Source organism: Xiphophorus couchianus, chromosome 5 (genome assembly GCF_001444195.1).
Source record: "Xiphophorus couchianus chromosome 5, X_couchianus-1.0, whole genome shotgun sequence".
NCBI classification, from domain to species: domain Eukaryota; kingdom Metazoa; phylum Chordata; class Actinopteri; order Cyprinodontiformes; family Poeciliidae; genus Xiphophorus; species Xiphophorus couchianus.
The window spans coordinates 25647135-25666714 of record NC_040232.1 but is presented as its reverse complement, the minus strand read 5'-3'; the positions used below and the strand labels follow the sequence as shown (position 1 = coordinate 25666714).

Here is a 19580-nt window from a genome sequence, read left to right as displayed (position 1 = left end):
CATGAAAATTCGTGAATAATATTATGAAAAAACAAATTAAAAATTAAATCCCAAAGGCTGCATGTTGTAGTGATCTTTGGATCAAAGTGGATCAAAGCCATAACCAGCACCGCTGTGCTAAACCAAGTCAGGCCTGGATTCCTCTGTATTTGTCCAGAGCTATTTTTAACACTGTCGATTTTACAGTGTAAAGCAAGCAAGCCAGTCCGCTTCTAAACTTTGGTGACTGTCTGCTAATCACATAGACGGGGGTACTGGCCCGCTTTCCTTTGCTTTCACACCAACACACGTTCATGTCTGATTAGTTCGTGTGACCGGTCACACGACTCCCACAGCAGCTGGGTCGCTCACAGACACACATGCGACCGCACAGCTGCTGCAGCTGCAATTAACCCAACAGCAGGTCAAATACACAAGACTCCATAAGAGTCACATGAACTGAGAAGGACTTGAACCAGAAGTAAGACACCTTTAGGATCTAAAAATAAGATCCTCCGCATTGACAGCGGTGTTTTGCAATATGGCTTTCCACCCAGGGCGACACAGGCTGGTGCTGGTGCTGGTGGAGGTGGGGGGTGTGAGGGGGTGCAATGAGGCAAATAGAAAAAGTGTTTATTATTCAGTTGCCTTCTAAGTGAGTTTCTGGTGTTGGTTTTCAGATGAAAAGCAATTTTAGCCATTCCCTCCTTTTACTGCGAGTGAGAAAGCAGGAAATTTCCAGATAATGCACCGCAACTCCACACAAAGTACATCCCCTTGTTGTTAGCAGCAAGAAGGGGACATCGATTTCTGATTGGCACCACATGCATGAGATAAGATGACTTTATTCATCCGGTGTGTAATTCAAGTATCCCCTGGCATCCCTAGCAGTTTAGTAGTTACACATGATAGAGTGATCAAAATTGACACTATGAAATTATAAGGCAGAAAGTGTGGCATAAAAGCAATTTTAAAAAAACAACAACCTGATAACTATTTTTTAATATGGCGGTTATGTGGTCCCCTTTCTGATGCTGTCCTGGGCAACTGCCCAGATGACCCAATATAAATTACTGCCTTTACCCCCCTCTAATATGCATAATATAACCACTGAATATCACTACGTGATGACATATGCTGCTAGTGATTCTGGTTGAATTAAAAGATCGTTTTTGAGTTTGTTTTTTTTAAATAGAAGCTACATAATAAACCTGCAACAATTTCTACATGATTTTGCTTTCCCAGATACCATCAAAACATTGGATTAATTATGAATCATAACAGATTAACTACTGTATATCTTCTCATGTTTTTGCTGAAAAAAACAAACAAACAAGAACAGGTACTGTAAATGTGAGAAGAACCAAAGGAGTTGAAAAGGAAATTCATTTGCAGACTTTTATTGTCCACTTCTTTTCCTTGATTTTTTTGATGCAGCATGAAAGAGGTCATTCTATTTGTTTGTGTATATTCTGAGGTAGAAAAGATCGGTTTCACATATAAGTATCGGCCGATCTCCAACGCCGAAATTAAGGAAATCGGGGCGATAAATCGGTGCACTCCTCGAATCTGTCTCTATTTAATCCCCTCTGGACTGGCTGCAAATCACGTCAATAGCATTCTACATCTTGACAGCTCCAATAAAGAGTGGAAAGTTCTCCAGTAATTAATGGGTGGCGTGTTTATCAGCTGCACATTAATTAGCTACATGTGGGTGTAATGTTGTTTTTGAACTGAGACAAATATGCTGGAGCATGACGCGTTAAATGAAACCGCGCTCCGTTGTCCATTCAGTTGTTAATGCAAAAAAAAAGAAAAGAGAAAAGAAGAGTATTGATTGATACTGGAAAAAAGTAACACACACACACAAAAAAGATCAAAATGAGCCCTTAAAAGTACCAAGACATGAATTTATTATTATTATAATTATTATTTCCAACGAGTTGTTATGTATTTGTCTGGAAGTCCCTGTCCTGGGAGGAAGAAGTCGGTGGTCCCAGTGCGTCACCGTGAGGCTCTCAGGAGCGGAGGGGCTCTGCAGAAAAGCCTCTCAGTCACCAGTGAGGCAGGAGCAGCAGGAGCGGGGCGCGGAGCTGCTGCACGCAGCACATCCTCTGATGCGTTTTGCAAGGTTTTTCTGGCTGCATATGGCACGCGTACTGGAGATTTATTTACCGACTTCGCTTGGCACCGCACGATATATTCCACGAGGAGGGAAGATATGAAGCATTTTTATGCGTGATTAGAGGGGGTGGGGTTTTCTCTTTTTTTTTTGTATATATATTTTTTGAAATTTTATTCTATCTCAGTTTTGTTAGATACTTAAAGTATTTTTCTTCTTCTTCTTCAATGTTTAAGGTGATTTCTTTCCAAAGCGCACAGAGCCACAACCTCTCTCTGTCATGGAAAACCTCACGGTGGATGACATAACTCTAGAGAATGACACGTCGGTGCCTGACAACCAGACTCTGGGCGTTTGGACCGACAACTCTTTCGAATACAAGGCGGTCAGCGTGTTCCTGGTGTCCCTCATCTGCGGCGCGGGGATCGTGGGCAACGTCATGGTCATCCTGGTGGTCCTGACCACCAAGCACATGCGAACTCCCACCAACTGCTACCTGGTGAGCCTGGCGGCCGCCGACCTCATGGTCCTGACGGCCGCCGGGCTGCCCAACATCAGCGACGCCCTGTGCGGGCAGTGGGTGTACGGCTACGCGGGCTGCCTGGGGATCACCTACTTCCAGTATCTGGGGATAAACGCGTCCTCCTGCTCCATCACCGCCTTCACCGTGGAGCGCTACATCGCCATCTGCCACCCCATCAAAGCCCAGTTCCTGTGCACCTTGTCCCGGGCTAAGAAGATCATCATGCTGGTGTGGGCTCTCACCTCGGTCTACTGCGTCATGTGGCTGTTTCTGTCAGACACCAAAACGTTGGTGTACGACAACGTGGCGCTGCTCACCTGCGCCTACAAGGTGTCCAGGAGCCACTACCTGCCCATCTACTTCACGGATTTCGCCGTGTTTTACGTGCTGCCCCTCATGCTGGCCACGGTGCTGTACGGGCTGATCGCCAGGATCCTCTTCCTCAACCCGCTGCCGTCCGACCCGAAGGGCGGCAGCAAGAAGTGGAAGAGGGAGGCGAGCCAGGGCGGCAGGATGGTCGGCAGCAGCTCCTCCAGCAGCACCACGGCTGCCTCGCGCAGACAGGTGGGCACCTGTTTACTCTCGCGCGCACTCTGTGTAATGACGTAGATGAGCCCCGGCAGGTGCCACAGGTCAGATGGGCAAACCATTGTTTCCAACAACCGGAACGAAATGTCGATTGAGCGCGTTCTTATCCTCTCAGGGGGTCTTTCGTGTGTTCTTCAATTAGGGGGAGAAAAGAAAACAGATGCGCAAAAGTTAGTGGAATTTGTATTTTGTGACTCATTAGGAGTTTACTCTGAGCGGGAAAAGGCAAGACACCCAGAAAGTCTAGCACACTAAATAAATAAATAAATAATTGGAGAGAGTTTAAAAAAATTAGCCAATAAAATGACTCCCAAACACTCCCACCTCCACCAAAAAAAGGGAGAAATGTTCAATAACAAATTCCGACCATGTTCATTTCTGTAATTTGTTAGCAAATCACAAATTAAGCTAAATTCTTGTAAAAAATAATAATTAAAAAATATGTCGGATAGTTGGTGGAGTCTTGCAGTGGATGTTAACCCATCGTGATATGGTTTTGTACACAAGTGCCACAAATATACCGTCATCTCAATAACGGTGGCTGCATTATTAATGTCATAAAGCATCAGATAGTGCTAATTAATGCCTGTCAAACTTCACTGCAAGCCGTCATTTTGGATGGTTCTAAATATTAGCCAATTAAATTGAGTACATTTGTAACAAGGTATATTACTGTAGATTCTAAATGTAATGCTCATAACGTAAAGCTCATTAATTCAGTGTTGAATTTTGATGCTAGCTACTTTTGTTTTGGCAAAACTATTCAAAATTAGTATTTTGGTTTGACCCAAAAATGTTTCAAACGTCCATGGCTCTTCTTTAGTATTTTTTGGAGTAAAGCTGATATGCTTTTAAGGCTTATAAAATAATGAATTAATATAGCAACATAATAACTTTGAGAATCCATCATAAGACTTGTGGCTTAAAAAAGGTTTCTACGTTAAAGTTTCATCTGGTGTAGCGATAGCGCTAGTGCTAAGCTACACTTGCTGCCAAAAGGAATTTTGGAAAGAAATAAATATGTTTGACATTAAAATAATACAATTTTGAATAAAATGCGTTAGTTTGTAAAGGTAATGTTTCATAATGCTCACATTCTAGTAACTTTAGTAATTGTTTTTTGTTCAGAATGTTAGTGAAGACGTGCTTGGTGTCCAGCAGAGAGTGGTAATGTAGATACATTTAAGAGGTTATATTGTGACTAAATATAGTCACAATATATTTGTATAAGTTACAGTATAATGGTTAAGAGCCATTATACGACCTGTAGTTGAGAAAGATTCAGCAGGAATAGAAGTTTGTATCTATCTAGCTTACATTAGCTTAGCGACCGCACTAATGCTAATACCGAATCAGGTAGCAAGCTGAGCTCCTTGATCCTGATTAACTACATGCTAATGAACACATCTTAGCTGTGGTTGTCAGGGAGAGACTACACATACCACATTGTTAGAATGGATTTTTCTCTTTATCACACACCAGTTCCTTATTTTGCTTCTTATTGACGTGGACTGCACCTCAATATTAGCAAAATGATCCTGATCATTTCAGTTTAGCTAATTTAGTTGGTTGTAGTTTAGCTGTTTGTTTTTAATACTGTCCTTCAATAACGATTTAAAAACCTCCATGCAAATCATTTATTTTATTGTTTAAATTCAAATGGCGTGCTTCATAAGTACAGAAAAGTGATAGGTGAAAGATGCACATATAGAAATTGTTATGAGATGATGAGGTGAGCTAAATAAACTTGACTTTATTTTTTATTGGCTTTGGCTAAATTAGGGTAGAAAATAAGGCCAAACATTTTCAATTTTTAATATATGCTGGGCTAATAAAGAAAATTACTCCCTGACCTGAAACAGTAATAAAAATAGATCTATAAATGTCAGATCTTGTGGGGCTATACCAATAAGTTCACCCATTAGGCACACACACATTAGGCATGTCATAATATGCTAGATCTGTATTAAGCATATGAAGTGATATGCAATATAATTTCTTTCATACATTTCATTTTAAATGAACACTTTTCATTCTCTGTACACACTTTTTTTTTTTTACTGTATGGAGTTTCTCTTTTCTATTATGAAAATGTTTTGCTTTCAAATAATTTCTAACAAGGAATAGGGATTCAAAAAAGCTCTTCATGAACAATCCCCCACGATGTTATAATCAATAATCAAATCTACTATCACAGACGACGGAAAATGTGTGAAGCATCAATAAGTTTATTCTGTCCCAAATTAATAAATAAATATGAAATAACTTTTTTAAAAATTGCATATCAGGACTCTGATATGAGAAGGCCATCCGTTTAGCTGTGTGCAATTATTTAGACGTTTCCACTTGAAAAAAAACATCAATAAGTCCAGGCGGTAACACAATGCCTCAGCTCTAAGCCAAAACGACTTACCCTGGGCTTTTTGGATAAGGTCACACCTGGGAGAATTTAAAACACAATAATCCCTCCCATATGAGCGAGTTGCAAGGGGATTTTAGAAACGAAACACCCAAAATGTTCACTTTGAGATAGGATGGAAGATAGCAATCTGTTCCTGAACTGTGATTTTATTGAACCTTGATAGTCCAATTCTTCAGCACCGATGCTATTTCTATTTTAGTCACCGCTTGTTTGGCCTCTTTTACTGAAGGCTGAATGCCATATTTGCAAAGACAGGTAGCTGAGGGAAGTGTCAGCTAAAAGTAATAATTTTTTTTTTTTAGAACATATTATTTTACATTTTCTTGCTTTCTAACTTTTTTTATATTCAGCTGGAAGAACCCAGCCACAATCCTCCAATTTTACTTTGGTATAACTGTAATTTGTCATTTGAAAACTAAACCAGGACGCATTGTTCACTTTCAGAAAGATTTTATACACTCAAGCAAAAAAAAATAATTCCACCCAGATGCAACAAATTACAAAATTCACATTTCAACTGCAGGAACCATGGGGTATAAAGAGAATGCTGAAAGCCTGCACTACAAAAGGCAGCACTTTTTAATTTCTGTAGGACTTCTGGATGCATTTTGTGTAGATAAAGAGAGAATTTGCCATATAAATTTAAACTACAACATACATTCTTTGTTAACTTTAACTGTAATTAATATAAATCATTAGCATCGTTCAGTCGTGTGCAATAAAAACAGAAGTGATTCCTTCAGCTGAGGCAACAGTTCAACTTTAAACATTGTTCTGAGGCATGACTTTTGGTTATAACCATTTCAATTCTGATTGCAAACGGCACACTTCAGTAAATAACACTACATGTACGACTTTGCGATTAATTCTTCCGTGCGAATAAACAAAGCACTAGCTTGCGCTGGCTACTTACCAGGTGAAAGATTACTGTTAGCTTAGGTCAGAGGTCTTCAACCTGTGGCTCTGGAGACACGTGTGGCTCTTTAGATGGCCCACTGTGGCTCTTAGTAACTTGCTAATAAACTGAGCAATGTCTTAAAATGTGAACACAATAAAAAAGAATCGCTTCAGCAGTTTTTTCCGAGGCATCTTCATGCATAACATTTCCACACACACAAAAAATGACATTTACAGTGTAATGATTACTCCTCTCGTAAAGTAAATTTGTTTTGTCACCGTCACGCAAAACTATGTTCTTTCTTGACGTAATTTTACGTAAAACTAAACGTCCCATTTAAGGAAATGTTCAATCTCCAAACAAAAATGTAATTGTTGCTGTGTAGTTTTAAAAGGCTAAGCAAATTTCTTGTGCAGATGGCATAAAAACGAGCTATTTTGTTTTAAAGAGTCGTGTTGCGTTTGTGACTCTAAGCAAATTTTAGAGGTGTGAAGGTTGCAGACTGTTGCTTTAGGTGAACAAAATTATTTTAGTTTGAACTAAAGTCATGCTGGAGACCCATTAAAACTGACATTATTACAACCTAGTTTTACCATCCTAATATGTCTTTTATTCCTTACAGAGTATTGAAGATGTATCAACCTGGACATATGTTCACTTCTTCTCTAACAAAACCAATTGTGGCACAATTTGTGAGCCAGTCTTTGGTTAAAACCACCCAATCCCCGTTCCAGTAGTAGTTCCAGCATTTGTGAGGCTTTAACACTACGCCAGCCCCTCGTCTTGGTATCTATTTTTAACTTTAAGTGAAAAGACAGTGGTGTAAGTTCAAAGTATGTCTGCTTTTTTATTTATCATGTTCACTTTCTCTGAACACCCTGCTAGATAGGAGCCAAACCCTGGTCCAAGTCTATCATTTTATCCTTCTTAAAGAACCAAACAAAAAAACTCACTCCTCCAGTAGTGTCGTTTTTATTATATTTTTTACCACTCTCTTTAAAACGAAGCAGAAAGCTCGAAGGGCAAAAGTCCACCAGGCTGTCTCAGACAGTCAGCGGCGGGAGACGTTTGTTTATCAGATGAGGTTTGACGCCTTCCTGGAATGAAGAGGGTGGGGTCCCCCGAGGGAGCTCCATGCTTAGCTGGATAGTCAAATCAGTTAACCCTAACTCAAACAGGCTTTAGGCTGACTTTTCTTTTTTCTCCACCATCACTGTAGCTGACAAATTCTGTTTATCAGCATTAACTTGCTCGTGGTGGACACGCGCGGCGGCCCATCCCAGCCACGTGACGACGTTACTTAAAGGTCAAGAAGTGATGAGGACTTGCCTTTTACCTGTGTGCGTTTACGTGTTCAAGTAAACGATCTACATTAGACATCAAATGATCTGCTTTTAAAACTTTCTTGATAAAAACTGTGACGTTGATTGCTTGCGAGCCTTTTAGCAAGGGATCCATGTATCAGTGTCCTTAATTCCCGCTGGATAAATACCATTGAGCAGATACTTTAGAGATCCGCTGGGGCTCACGAAGGAACAAAGAAGCCATGATTGAGTGGCCAATCAGCTGAGACACAAACAGAGCAGTGCTGACTAATCACAATACTTTCCTCCTATCATTACACCACATTGCACAGCCTCTACAGAACTCCTTATCAATGTGATTTGCTGAGGTAATATACATATATTAATAAATAAAAAAAAAAGCCAATTTGGATTATTTTGCCAACAAAGTGTAGGTTAAAATATGGACGAGGTTGAATTTAAAAAAGTAGAGTTGGCTTATTGGTTCGACTCAGCTTGGACTTGGATATGCTTCTCCAAATTCATGAATGTCACACCCGATTAGACACCCATATTGATATTATTTTTAGTCTAATTCAGTTCCTCTGTGAGATATGCAGTTTTCCTTAAACTTTGATAGGGGAAATAATGCTGGTGTGTGTGCTGTCTGCTAAGACCAAAAGGAAAACCAAAACGGTACAATGAAAGGATTTCTCACCATGAGTTCAGTGCAGTTTTTTTTTGTGTCCTAATATTTCTTGTATTTCTTAAAAACGAGCACCATTGTTGGTTTTATTCTCCACACTGTCACATAAAAGGGTGAAAAACATTTCCCTTGTGTGGACCAAGCGATGTCAAAGGAACAGTTTTTGATGTCTCCATCATAATGACATGAAGGGATTGGATTAATTGCGTGTTGTCAAAGGTTTCGGCAAGATTCTGGATAAGAAAGAGAGTCTATTCCCCGTGGAGCAAACATTCCAGGAGAACTTCAGAAGGGAAACTGAAAAAGTGACTTATTGCTCCGTCTTTTTAAAAATGGTTGGGGAGGTTTTACTGAGTGAGCGCCAGGGTTTCCAAGTATATCATACATGTGCAACACTGCTACAATATCAATACAACACACACCCTACTGTTGCAGCAATTGCTCATTAGTAACATTCTATATAGTCACCCTAAACTAGGCAGGTGCTTCACTCAACTCAGCATGCTGAATTCCTGAAATTGAAAATGCCAGCAGGCCCTACCTTTTGATCGTTTTGGATAATTATCGGACCACTTGGAACTCATAGGGCACTGGAATCCTAACATTTGATCTTTTAATGTGGAAAAATAAGACATGTCTTATTTGTGTGGAAGTGTGTGGAATTTCCACACTTGAAATTCCACAGCCTCGACTCCAATGCGCAAAATCAAACTTTTATAAACACTTTCAACGGCACAAGTTCGAGAAATTGGCTTCACATTACATGCTTATTCCAACACCTAAGCATATAGAGACTGATTCAGCAAACACTTCTAACAGAATGAGTCGCTCTCTAAAGCTATGCGAAATTTAAGCTTTGAGCCGTGGTCGTAGTTGTGAAATTTAACTACGACTAGAGAAATTCCACAGTCTGCCTTTGGTGGAATTAGAACAAACTGGAAGTGATTGGGAATGACAGCAACTCGGCCACGGTGAGGGAGCCCATGTAAAACCACAGAGAGGGGTCAGCAGATGCTGAAGGCACATGGTCACCAACATTCTGCAGTGTCAAATAAACTACAAATTTACACATTTCCCGTGGCCGTCAGATTAACTCTAAAGCAGCGCAAAGAGAGCTTTGAGGAGTTGGTTACTTTGGCCCAGAAGCCGCATTTAAACCTTACATCACCAGGGCCATAGTGCAAAGCAGGGCAGCACCGGAGCAGTAGAGACGGGTTCTCCGTAATGCTTTTTTTTCTGGAGGTTTAATGGAAAAATATGGGTTTGTAAGAGCCAGGTGACTTGCATGACTTCATTGTGTCAGGTCTAGTCATAATGAGGGGGGGCTGTTTTACAGCAGTTGAACTTGGTCACGGTCCCAACTGTTTGGGAACAGTTTAGAGATGGCCCCTTTCCTGCACCAGCGCGTAAAGCCGGGTCCATAAGGACATGGCTGAGTGAGTTCTGGTGTGAAAAAACCTTGTGCACAGGGTTCTGGCTTTAACCCAATAAAATAACATCAGTGTCTGACCTCACAAATGGGCTTCTGGACCAAAATGTATTGAATTCACTTCTCCACTTTGTTGAATATCTTCCCAACTGACTAGAAGTTCTTGCACTTGCAAAGGGTCGGGGTCGTCGTATGTTTTAATGTATTTTGCAAACAATGGGCAAATGAAAGCATCTGTCTACCAAATAAAACCCGGTATATTTAAACGGGCAAAGCAGGAGACATAATGCAAAAAAGTGAAACTGTATTTGCAGCAAAATGTGCTTGTAAGTATTCACTATTTGGATAGTTTATTTATAAAAAAAAACTCGTCTATATCATTTATGTGCCCTTTCTCATTGGTATTTTACATAAAACCCCTATGAAACAAATTAATTTCTGTGGTCCTGACATGATAGAATGCAAACAAGTCAAGAGTTGCTCTTTAAGCGTTCTGTGTCATTCATTTAAACGTACATCAGTGATGCACTTTCTATTCTAACTCATGAAAAGCTGTCAGATGAATTAAACGTTTCGTGTTTTTTTTCTTTTTTCTTGACACACTCAAAAAACAGAGTATTGGTCACTGTCTATAACCCTCACCTCATTATCATTCCCCAGACATGCTTTTACTGTACTTCTGACAGGACCAAACAGAGTAAAAAGCATTAGCATGACAGGCGGCATGCCTTTTTACTGATAAGCAACTCCAGTCTACCTTGCTGTCAGTTACCTAAGCTGTGTGCTGCATAAAATCAGATTCTTTCAAGGACAGAAAGTCCTTTTTTGACCTCTTTCATAAATCATCACAGGTTTGTTTTGCTGTATAATAAGTAGAAACATGTGATGCTGTCCGGATATTTTTACTAAAACTGTTACCTTAGATATAGATTCAATTTCTGTGTGAGTTCGTCATTATTTAAAATGTACTTATTAGTTGATCAGGAACCTATAAAATAAACCTAATCAGATTTTGAGGATGTTGCCTTTAAGCTAACTTATTTTAATATTTATTTAACATAAAGTTATGAGGACACGGAGGTGCTATAGTCTAATATCCGAATACCTGCTGATGACACGTTCATGTGAGTGGGAAAATCTCCTTTTGGACATCTGGTAGTGTAAGAAATCTGCAGAGAAGGACTTGAAAATTAGCCAAATACATTCAAAATCTGAACTGTCGTGTGATTGTAGATCCTGGCAAATTAAACAAAATCATGTATTTTTGAGAAAAAGAACAAATAAATATTGGATGTAAATGGCATTGCTTTTCAGAAATAGCGTAATAAATGAACTATTACATGTTGGGGACATGTACTTGGCAAGTGGACATTCATTTTGCACTGGAAATTTCCACTACTTTACTCACTACCTGACATGTGATACACTGAAGTCGCTAAAAGTGGACAAGACATGACGTGACATAACCAATTTTCCTCAGGTAATGTTACACAGATGTTGTATTTTGAGGCATCAGAAAACACATTAGTCCGCTCACAGGCTAGAATGACCTAGTCAAAGATTAAGCCTAAATCCCAGTTAAATGGTTACACAGTTTGAGCTATTTTGTTAGATTTTTATTTCTAAAGGTAATTTGAAAACCACGTAAGAGTTTCTTTCCACTACACAATTATTACACTTAATTAAAATTTTTAGTCTACCAAGTAAAGCCTCAGAAAACATATTTAGTTTGCAGATTTAACGTGACAAAAACTAAAACGCCTATGAGGTATTAAAGCGTTTGCAAACTACAAGCTAATGACTTATTTCAGATACTATTTCAGGTTGTAAAATTGGAATTACTAGTTTTATTTTCAGAAGGAAACCCTTCTGGCTGCTCCAATTTGCATACAATTGTTTAAGAATGAGAACAGTGGGGTGTGTGTGAACGAATCAAGACGAGACAAAATTGCATTTTTAGGCGTCAGAGGGCATAACTGGAGGCATCAGGGATGAAGCAAATGCGGTGGCAGAAAGTTGCCGGAGCAACCAGCAGCCAGTCATTACAGCCAATCAGGAGCATTAGACACAGAGAGCCGGGCATTATCGACACCTGACTGGATTTGATAGGATAGGCTTAGATGAAAACACATGGTTTTAGGAAGCAACTGGATGTATGGGGCAAATAGATGCAAGATGTTGCAATAAATAGATGCCTGGGTCTTCACATCCAAAGTGCCCACATCAAGGAAATATCATTATAATATACAATATATTAACCATTAATCCCTGTATTGCAGATTATTTACATTCGTGGTTGGCAGACCCTGATTATTATAGTTTTATTTTAACAGTTAATTCTGTATCTGTAAACAGAAATTGACAAGTCTTGCCATTGATTTTAAAAAGTTACATTTTGATCCATTCGACTGGAGTGCCTTCCTTCTTTGGTGTCTTGAAAACGTTCTTTCTTTCAACAATGTTGTTTTCTTCTTCTCAGTTTTCTTTAATGCCAACCTTTGTGGAGTGTATAACTATCCACTCAACAGATTGATCTCAGTGGAGTTATCGTGGGCCTACTGCCCTTTCCTTTGATTAACTTTCTTCTATCGGTTTAAGTGTTCAGCCATGTCAGTCAGTAGTGCCATACTCTTTGATTGGGTGAGGGATTGACGGCTTTGAAACAATTGGTGGTTTTAGATTCTTCTTTTTAACAAATGTTGCAAGCCATGAGTGTTTTCCCTCCACTTCACTAATATGTACAACTTTTTATTGGTCTATCACAAGCAAAGCTCTTAAATACTTTGAGGTTTGTGGTTTCAAAATGACAAAATTTGACAAAGTTGAAGGACTTTGAATGCCTTTGCTTGGCATTGTACCAGATAACATTTTCTGTTGCTCCACCATGTGTAAAGAGACTACTTCCTAATGAGCAGACACCTTGGGTAAAACGTCTTGCTTGCCATTTCTTATTTTTCAGCCCTCTTCCTGTTCGTTCTAACCCATGTTGACCGACTGATGTTTTACCAGGTGACGAAGATGCTTGCCGTGGTCGTCGTCCTGTTCGCTCTGCTCTGGATGCCCTACCGGACCTTAGTGGTGGTCAACTCCTTCCTAGGCAAACCCTACCTGGACACCTGGTTCCTGCTCTTCTGCCGTCTCTGCATCTACCTAAACAGCGCCATCAATCCGGTGATCTACAACGCCATGTCGCAGAAGTTCCGCACCGCCTTCAAGAAGCTGTGCCACTGCGGCCCCCAGCGCACGGAGAAGCCCGCGTCCTACAGCGTGGCTCTTACCTACAGCGTCATCAAGGAGACGTCCAACGGGGAAAGCCCGGACCACTTCACGACGGAAATGGACGAGCTGCACTCGCCGTGCGACCAGTGCATGCCTGCCGGAATCTTACCGAGTGCCAAAAAGGTGCAGTACGTGGTGGATGCCTCGTTCTCTGGCAGAGAAGTGAATGCCTGAGTAGAGACAACTTTTGCGCCCAGAGTAAATATCGGATTCCAACTGAATGTATTGTTGAGTTTAGTCAGGTTTAAGTTGAAGGCGCTCCGACATGTCCAGCTTGAGTTCTCTCTCTTGTTCATATGTTGTTCGATGAAACTAAAGTCCATTTGCTGTCATGTTTTGTGGGCTTTGAATATTTTGCACACAATAAATTAAGAGAACAATTTTGATTAATCCAAAATAGAGGGTATATGCAGTTATGCTTAGTTATTCAGAGAAAGCCTCATATGAGATGACTATGGGGAAAACCTGGAAGATTACTGATTAGAGGAGTTAATGCACACAGCAGCAACTCTGTTCTATGATAATCCATCAATCTATTTTTTATAGCCACTTCATATTTGGAGGGTGTTTGTGGAGTACGTTGCCTATTATTCGTGATAAATAGGCAACAAAGGGATGTTAAAAGAAACAGACATATACTCTTACCTACGGGGAATTCAGACAGCCCAATTACCCCATCATGCATGTTTTTGGGATGTGTGAGGTACTTGGAGGTAATCTACACATGCACAGGGAGAAAAAGCTAATTCCACACCAAAAAGACCCCAGCTGCAATTTGAACTGAGGAACTCCTTGCTGCGAGGCACTGGGCCACTGTGCAACACTCTTCTGTAAAACACAGTCAAAATTTGCCTTTGAAATAGATATTTAGAGATTCCACTGGCAAAATTTAGCAACGACGTGACCAGTTTGGTTAAAGCTGGTCACCTCTTTAGCCTATCCTGCCATTCATCTTACACATGGACGAATGAATTGATGACTATGGTCGCTATAGAGTGGTCCACAGCGAACACCTGGGGGCCTTTTTATGTGATGTTTCAGCTTTATAAACAATCATACTTTTCAGTTGCACTGCTACAACAAAAATCTTGTTTCCCCCGCCCAATGTGTCACATTTCCTCAGCATCAGATAAAACCGTAGGACCATTTGCAGATGCTAATACTGAACACATACTGTACGTAGGGGAGGATTTACCAACTATAGAATCGTAATTTTATTGGTTCCAAAAGATCCTTTGGTTTAAATAATCTCTTCCAATTGGCCGACTACCACTACAGCTACACAAATCTCCCAAAACAGTCCATAAAATAACATGTCCTTTTTTTTTTTGTCTTCTCAGTATCCAAATTATCAATAGGCAACAGTTTTTGCTTTTTGGAATTTGTCTTTAGTTTTTTTGATCCCCCTGTTGAATTGCATTCAGTATTAATCACCACAGTATGGGAGTAGTTTGTTCATACCGATGGCGTAGTTTGCACAGATAAGTCAGGTGGTGTGTGGCTTATTTAATAAGAAGCAACGATTTAAACCACTACATTGTTGGGAATCTCGTCTAATCCTCTGAACTTTTTAATACACCCCTGAAAGAGTGTTGCTCAAGGCACTTATGCATTCACTTCCCTTTTCTGGGTTTACAGTCCAATGTTTGACCTTAGGCGAACATCATTTACACACTTTGCACGTTTGATACACCAAGCCGGGGGAAAGCACCACTGCCACCAAGTCTGCTTTGCAGATTTTTTTTTATTAAAAAAAAAAAAATCAATTTCCAATACATGCATTATTCACTGAGTTAATGAGAAAGAAACTCCGGAGCTAAAAGGTGTTGTGACGGATAATGTTTTATTTAATACAGAATCAGACGCAGATGTTGCATTTTAACTGCCTCACATGAAAACGTAATGCAGAACCTTTCGAGAACTTTTCATCAAGATTAAAATTTTGATGCCTTAAAACTAATTAGGTTTGGTAGAATTTTGAAATATAATGAATACTTCAGCTGGTTGAAGGTAATTAAAAAAATGTTCTCCTTGTAAAACACAGAGGATTTAGTCTATTGACATTCCAGTTAAATGTTTTGTCCATTTAGCTGAGATTGCTTTATTTCAATGAGTTAGAACTGCGTCAAACAGAAAATAAATAAATAAATACAATACCATGGAAAAAGTTCACAAGCATTCATCATTGGTATAAAATTCTAATCAAATTTAAGGCTTTTTTAGGATGTGTTTGACTTGTTCTTGTTGAAGAATGATCACATAATTTAAAAAAATACAATTGGCAGCACAAATGTATATTTTTGTGGCTTCTTCAAATCCACAACAGGACAAAATTGTACATAAACATAGCAACATAAAAATAAATTCCTTAAACGTACTCATTTGCTGCAAAATCACTAAAAACAGAACCGTTGTCACGCAACTTTTCACAAACAGAAATGCAGACACATTGGATCCCAGCACCTCCACTCCATTTCAGCAACTCATCTGAACAGTCCTGGCTCAGAATCCATTCAGTGCGATTTTAATAATCCAATTCAAGGCAACATTCATCAGGAGAAAAGTGTTTTTGCGACCGTCTTTAGGTGAAAAGGCTTTAGAGTTATTTTGCTAGAGAGCGAGTCTACAAAGCCGAGTAGTAACTCTGCAATGCCGCCGAGCGTCTATCAAGATAGACGCTCCGATGTTTGAGGAATTTAAATGCGTCAATGAAGCTCCTGTATCTGCAACATCAAAGTTTTAAACATGTCAGATGGCGAAAGCTACTGTTATTTTACTTCTACTTTCTCAGTAGAAGCAACCTGCTGACAGACCAATTACAGTCTGTCTTGAACCGAGTTCCTCGGTTGAACGATGCGTTTTTACACCATTTCTAAGCTGTCAGTGCGAGTATGAACTGATCGAGGGAGGCATCCAGGTTCAGTTCTATCAGGGGCAAAATAACCAGGCAAATCCCCGTCAGGCAGTCCTTTGATTGGTAGAAAACAAACTAGTGGCTACTATGGTGGATAGTAAAACTAATTAAATGAAGAAAAGACATAAACATGCAACCACTGGAGGATATACAATGCAACATTACAAGCCAAATCGAACAATAGCTGCTGAATATGTTTGCTTGGATCAGATCTTTAATGGTATGAAAATATTTTGTTTGTTTTTATGATTTCTGGCTCAACAGAATTCAAGGCATTTGTTTTCCTCAAGGTTTTAAAAACTTCCTGAAATGTCAAAAACAGTAATAGGTACCAAATATTTCTCTTAGTTTCGACATCAAATTTAAAAAGTTCGTACTGTGACGACTTCATGTCAGATTCATCCGTTTTTACCAATACATTTAGTTAAATTAAGTCTTTGTTCTTTTGAGAATAAAAAAAATATATATAAAATGCTCGAAGCATCCTTAAAGGACAAAAATGTATATTCTTTGTACACTTTTCACCAGTGAAATCCAAGTTCCTGATTCAATACTCATTTCTTGAAGTCACTATTAGACAAACGTTGTCATTTCGTGTCATTTTGCAACCAATATTCTACTGGGATTCGACTGGAGTGGCAGAATCCGTCCCTCTTTGCGTTTCCCGCTCCCCCACCTGAAGCCATGTAATCTAAATGAATCCAAACGAACACTGGCGTGACATTTTAATCTGGCTTCCGGAGGCAGAACCCAGATGTCGAATTACGTGACCTTTAACGGTGGACTCGGCAGAGAACGAAGCGGACACATTTAGACACTCACTTAAACTTGCTGTGTCAATTTAGAATCACCTGAATGCTAACGATTCCCTTCCTCCGACGTGACAGACGCACCTCGGCGTCGCTTTGGTCGAGCTTGTGTGCGTCAGCGAGCGGCGAGCTGCAGTGAGGGAGAAACGTGTCCCTGCTGCTGCAGTAAGTCGTTTCATTCAGTTTATTTGTTCTCCACAAACCAATGATGAGACACGTAGCAGCAAGATGACTTGATGCAACCCATTGTGCACCATATTTAGCAAATTGATGAGGTAGCTTAAAAATACATTTTGAAAATAACCTCTAAACAGGTGTTAGACATACTTATCATTAGTGGTGATCGATGCTGCATATTTTGATATCGATCCAATACCATGTAAAGTATCGTCGATATTGATTGATACCAGTACCGATACTTATTGTTTAACTATGAAACCATAAAGCATCTGACCTCTACGCAATTTTGTGTTTTTTCTCCTGGATTTAAAAAAAAAATTTAATAAATTAGGACAGAATTTAGGTAAAGTCTCAACATAATAATTTCATAACATATATTCAGATGGTAAACAGAAACATTACGAAAACAAAGCATTTTTTGCGTTGTTTTTTAATCAAACTGCAAAAATTATAATTTAAGAGTGGATGAACGCAAAATCTTTTTTGTTGTACAGTTGAGAAATCTACACAATATGTTTCACTTAGTAACTTTAGTCATTAAAATCAAAGGCATTTTCAAGAATATTCTAATTTGTTAAATATGACTGCATGGCCGTGCCTGCTTGTGGAGGAGGAGTTTCGCAGTATCTCTGAACTTCGGTTTTGTGTGTAGCTGAGTGGAATACCCTGATGATTTGAACATTTTTGTTAAAATTATCATTATGTGTGTCAGTATAATCTGAGACAGACAATGTGTGAGAAGATCCATCTCCTCCACGTCCTCCCTGAGCTACTATTGCCGTCAGAAGAAACGTACCGCTCCCAGTCAAAAACCAACCAATCAGACCCAGGAGGAGGATCTTAGTGCTGCCAGTCATGTTTGTGTACGTCCACTCAATGTGATAATGACGGAGAAACAACTTACCACTACAGGAAAACTGTTTATCTGCAGTCATTGGTGGCCATGCTAACTAGCCTTAGCATGCATGGCAAAATACCTTATGGTGAGACCCTCCTCCTGGCTCTGATTGGTTGTTTCTGACGGAGCAGGGTGTTTCTGAGGTCGTTGTATCATTGACACGGTAACTCTACAAAACTGGCTCACAATTTTTTGACCCCATGGTTGTTTAAAGCAGCCCACCTTCTTTCACAACAACACAAACCTATGAAATAATGGTGAGGAACTTTGCAGTTTCTGCATGTGACCTGTCTCCAAGAGAGACCAGCTAATGAAAGGGACACACGTTCAAATGTACGGCTGTGTTTTTTCGTTTTTTTGTGGGTTTTTTTTGTTTGTCTATATTGTAAAGTTATTTGAAAACTTTTGTGCCGTGCAATGTGAAATTCATGGAGTATTGTACTTTTAAATGTGCCTGAAAAGAAAAGGAAAAAAAACAACAACCTGTTTTGATCATTTCCTTAAAACTGTCTCAGTGCAGTGGGTGAAAGTTAAATGCTAAGGTAGAATAGATGAGAATATTTGGAACCAAAAAGCTGTTTCAAGTTTGTGGTTTGTAAAGTACCTCACAGGTTCATGCACATTTTGATTTCTGTTCGTTATTATTATTATTTTCCTACTTTTGACAAATAGCAAACAGCTGTGATCGGAGATATTTTGTGTTCTGCATGCAGGTTGCTGCAAAAAAAACACACGACTTGCAACACGGGCAAGCCCACACACACACTACGTGAGCAAATCCAGTGACTTTTTGCACGTTTGTAGTTTTCCTCTGCTGCTTCATGGATTGTTTGAATATTTTGTATTGTTTATTTGTCAAGAATAAAGAGCAATTACATCTTAGCTTTGGACAGTGTGTGAGTGTTACACCCTCAGAGCTTCTCGCAACGTTTCGGCTCTCCACGCCTACACCCACTTCTAAGTCATTACCTCCTGGTTCGGCCGCCGTATCATCCCAGACTCCGCCATGAATCAGCCGCAGAGCCACTCCAGGCGACGACCGGCTGGTGGGGGCATCAATCATTACGGCTGATGGCTTCACTGTGGAGTCACTCGGCGTGTGGTGGCCTGACTCCAAACAAATCCATCTTCTTAAAGCTGTGGATGGGCCTCCTGAAAAGGGGCTGCACAAACCCCGTCGACGAGCGCGCATCACTTATTTTGAGTTTGGGTTCTATCAGCAGGTCTTATCTGTTCCACACAGAGGATAGCAATTGTTTTTAAAATCACTAATATGTTAAGGGAAATGCATTTCGAATGTGAGATTTCAGGTTTTGTTTTGTTGTTTGAGGCTCACAACAGAAAAGGGCACAAAACTCACGTTGTTCTATGTACTTGTGAGTACGTATGCCTATTATGCATATGTTTTCTTCATATTCAAAAAAAAACCCATGGTAACCTAGAAAGTGATCAAATTATGAATGCAACAGTATTGAATGCTCCCAGATGTGATGCCTGAGCACGTTTTATCTAGGGCAGCATATATTCAGTATACCACTGAAAACAAAAGC

General features: G+C 39.7%; 1 protein-coding gene across 2 annotated transcripts; it reads left to right on the top strand.

Annotated features, from left to right (window-relative positions):
- Positions 1-1960: 1960 nt before the first annotated feature.
- Positions 1961-18912, top strand: trhra (thyrotropin-releasing hormone receptor a). Of its 2 annotated transcripts, XM_028016231.1 has the most exons (3): positions 1961-2230; positions 2338-3188; positions 12960-18912. In XM_028016231.1, the coding sequence occupies exons 2-3, from the start codon at positions 2382-2384 to the stop codon at positions 13401-13403; spliced, it is 1251 nt and encodes a 416-aa protein (XP_027872032.1). In that variant the 5' UTR covers positions 1961-2230; positions 2338-2381; the 3' UTR covers positions 13404-18912. The 2 variants fall into 2 exon arrangements, with proteins under 2 accessions (XP_027872032.1, XP_027872031.1); XM_028016230.1 differs by having other exon boundaries at positions 1961-3188.
- Positions 18913-19580: the final 668 nt, after the last annotated feature.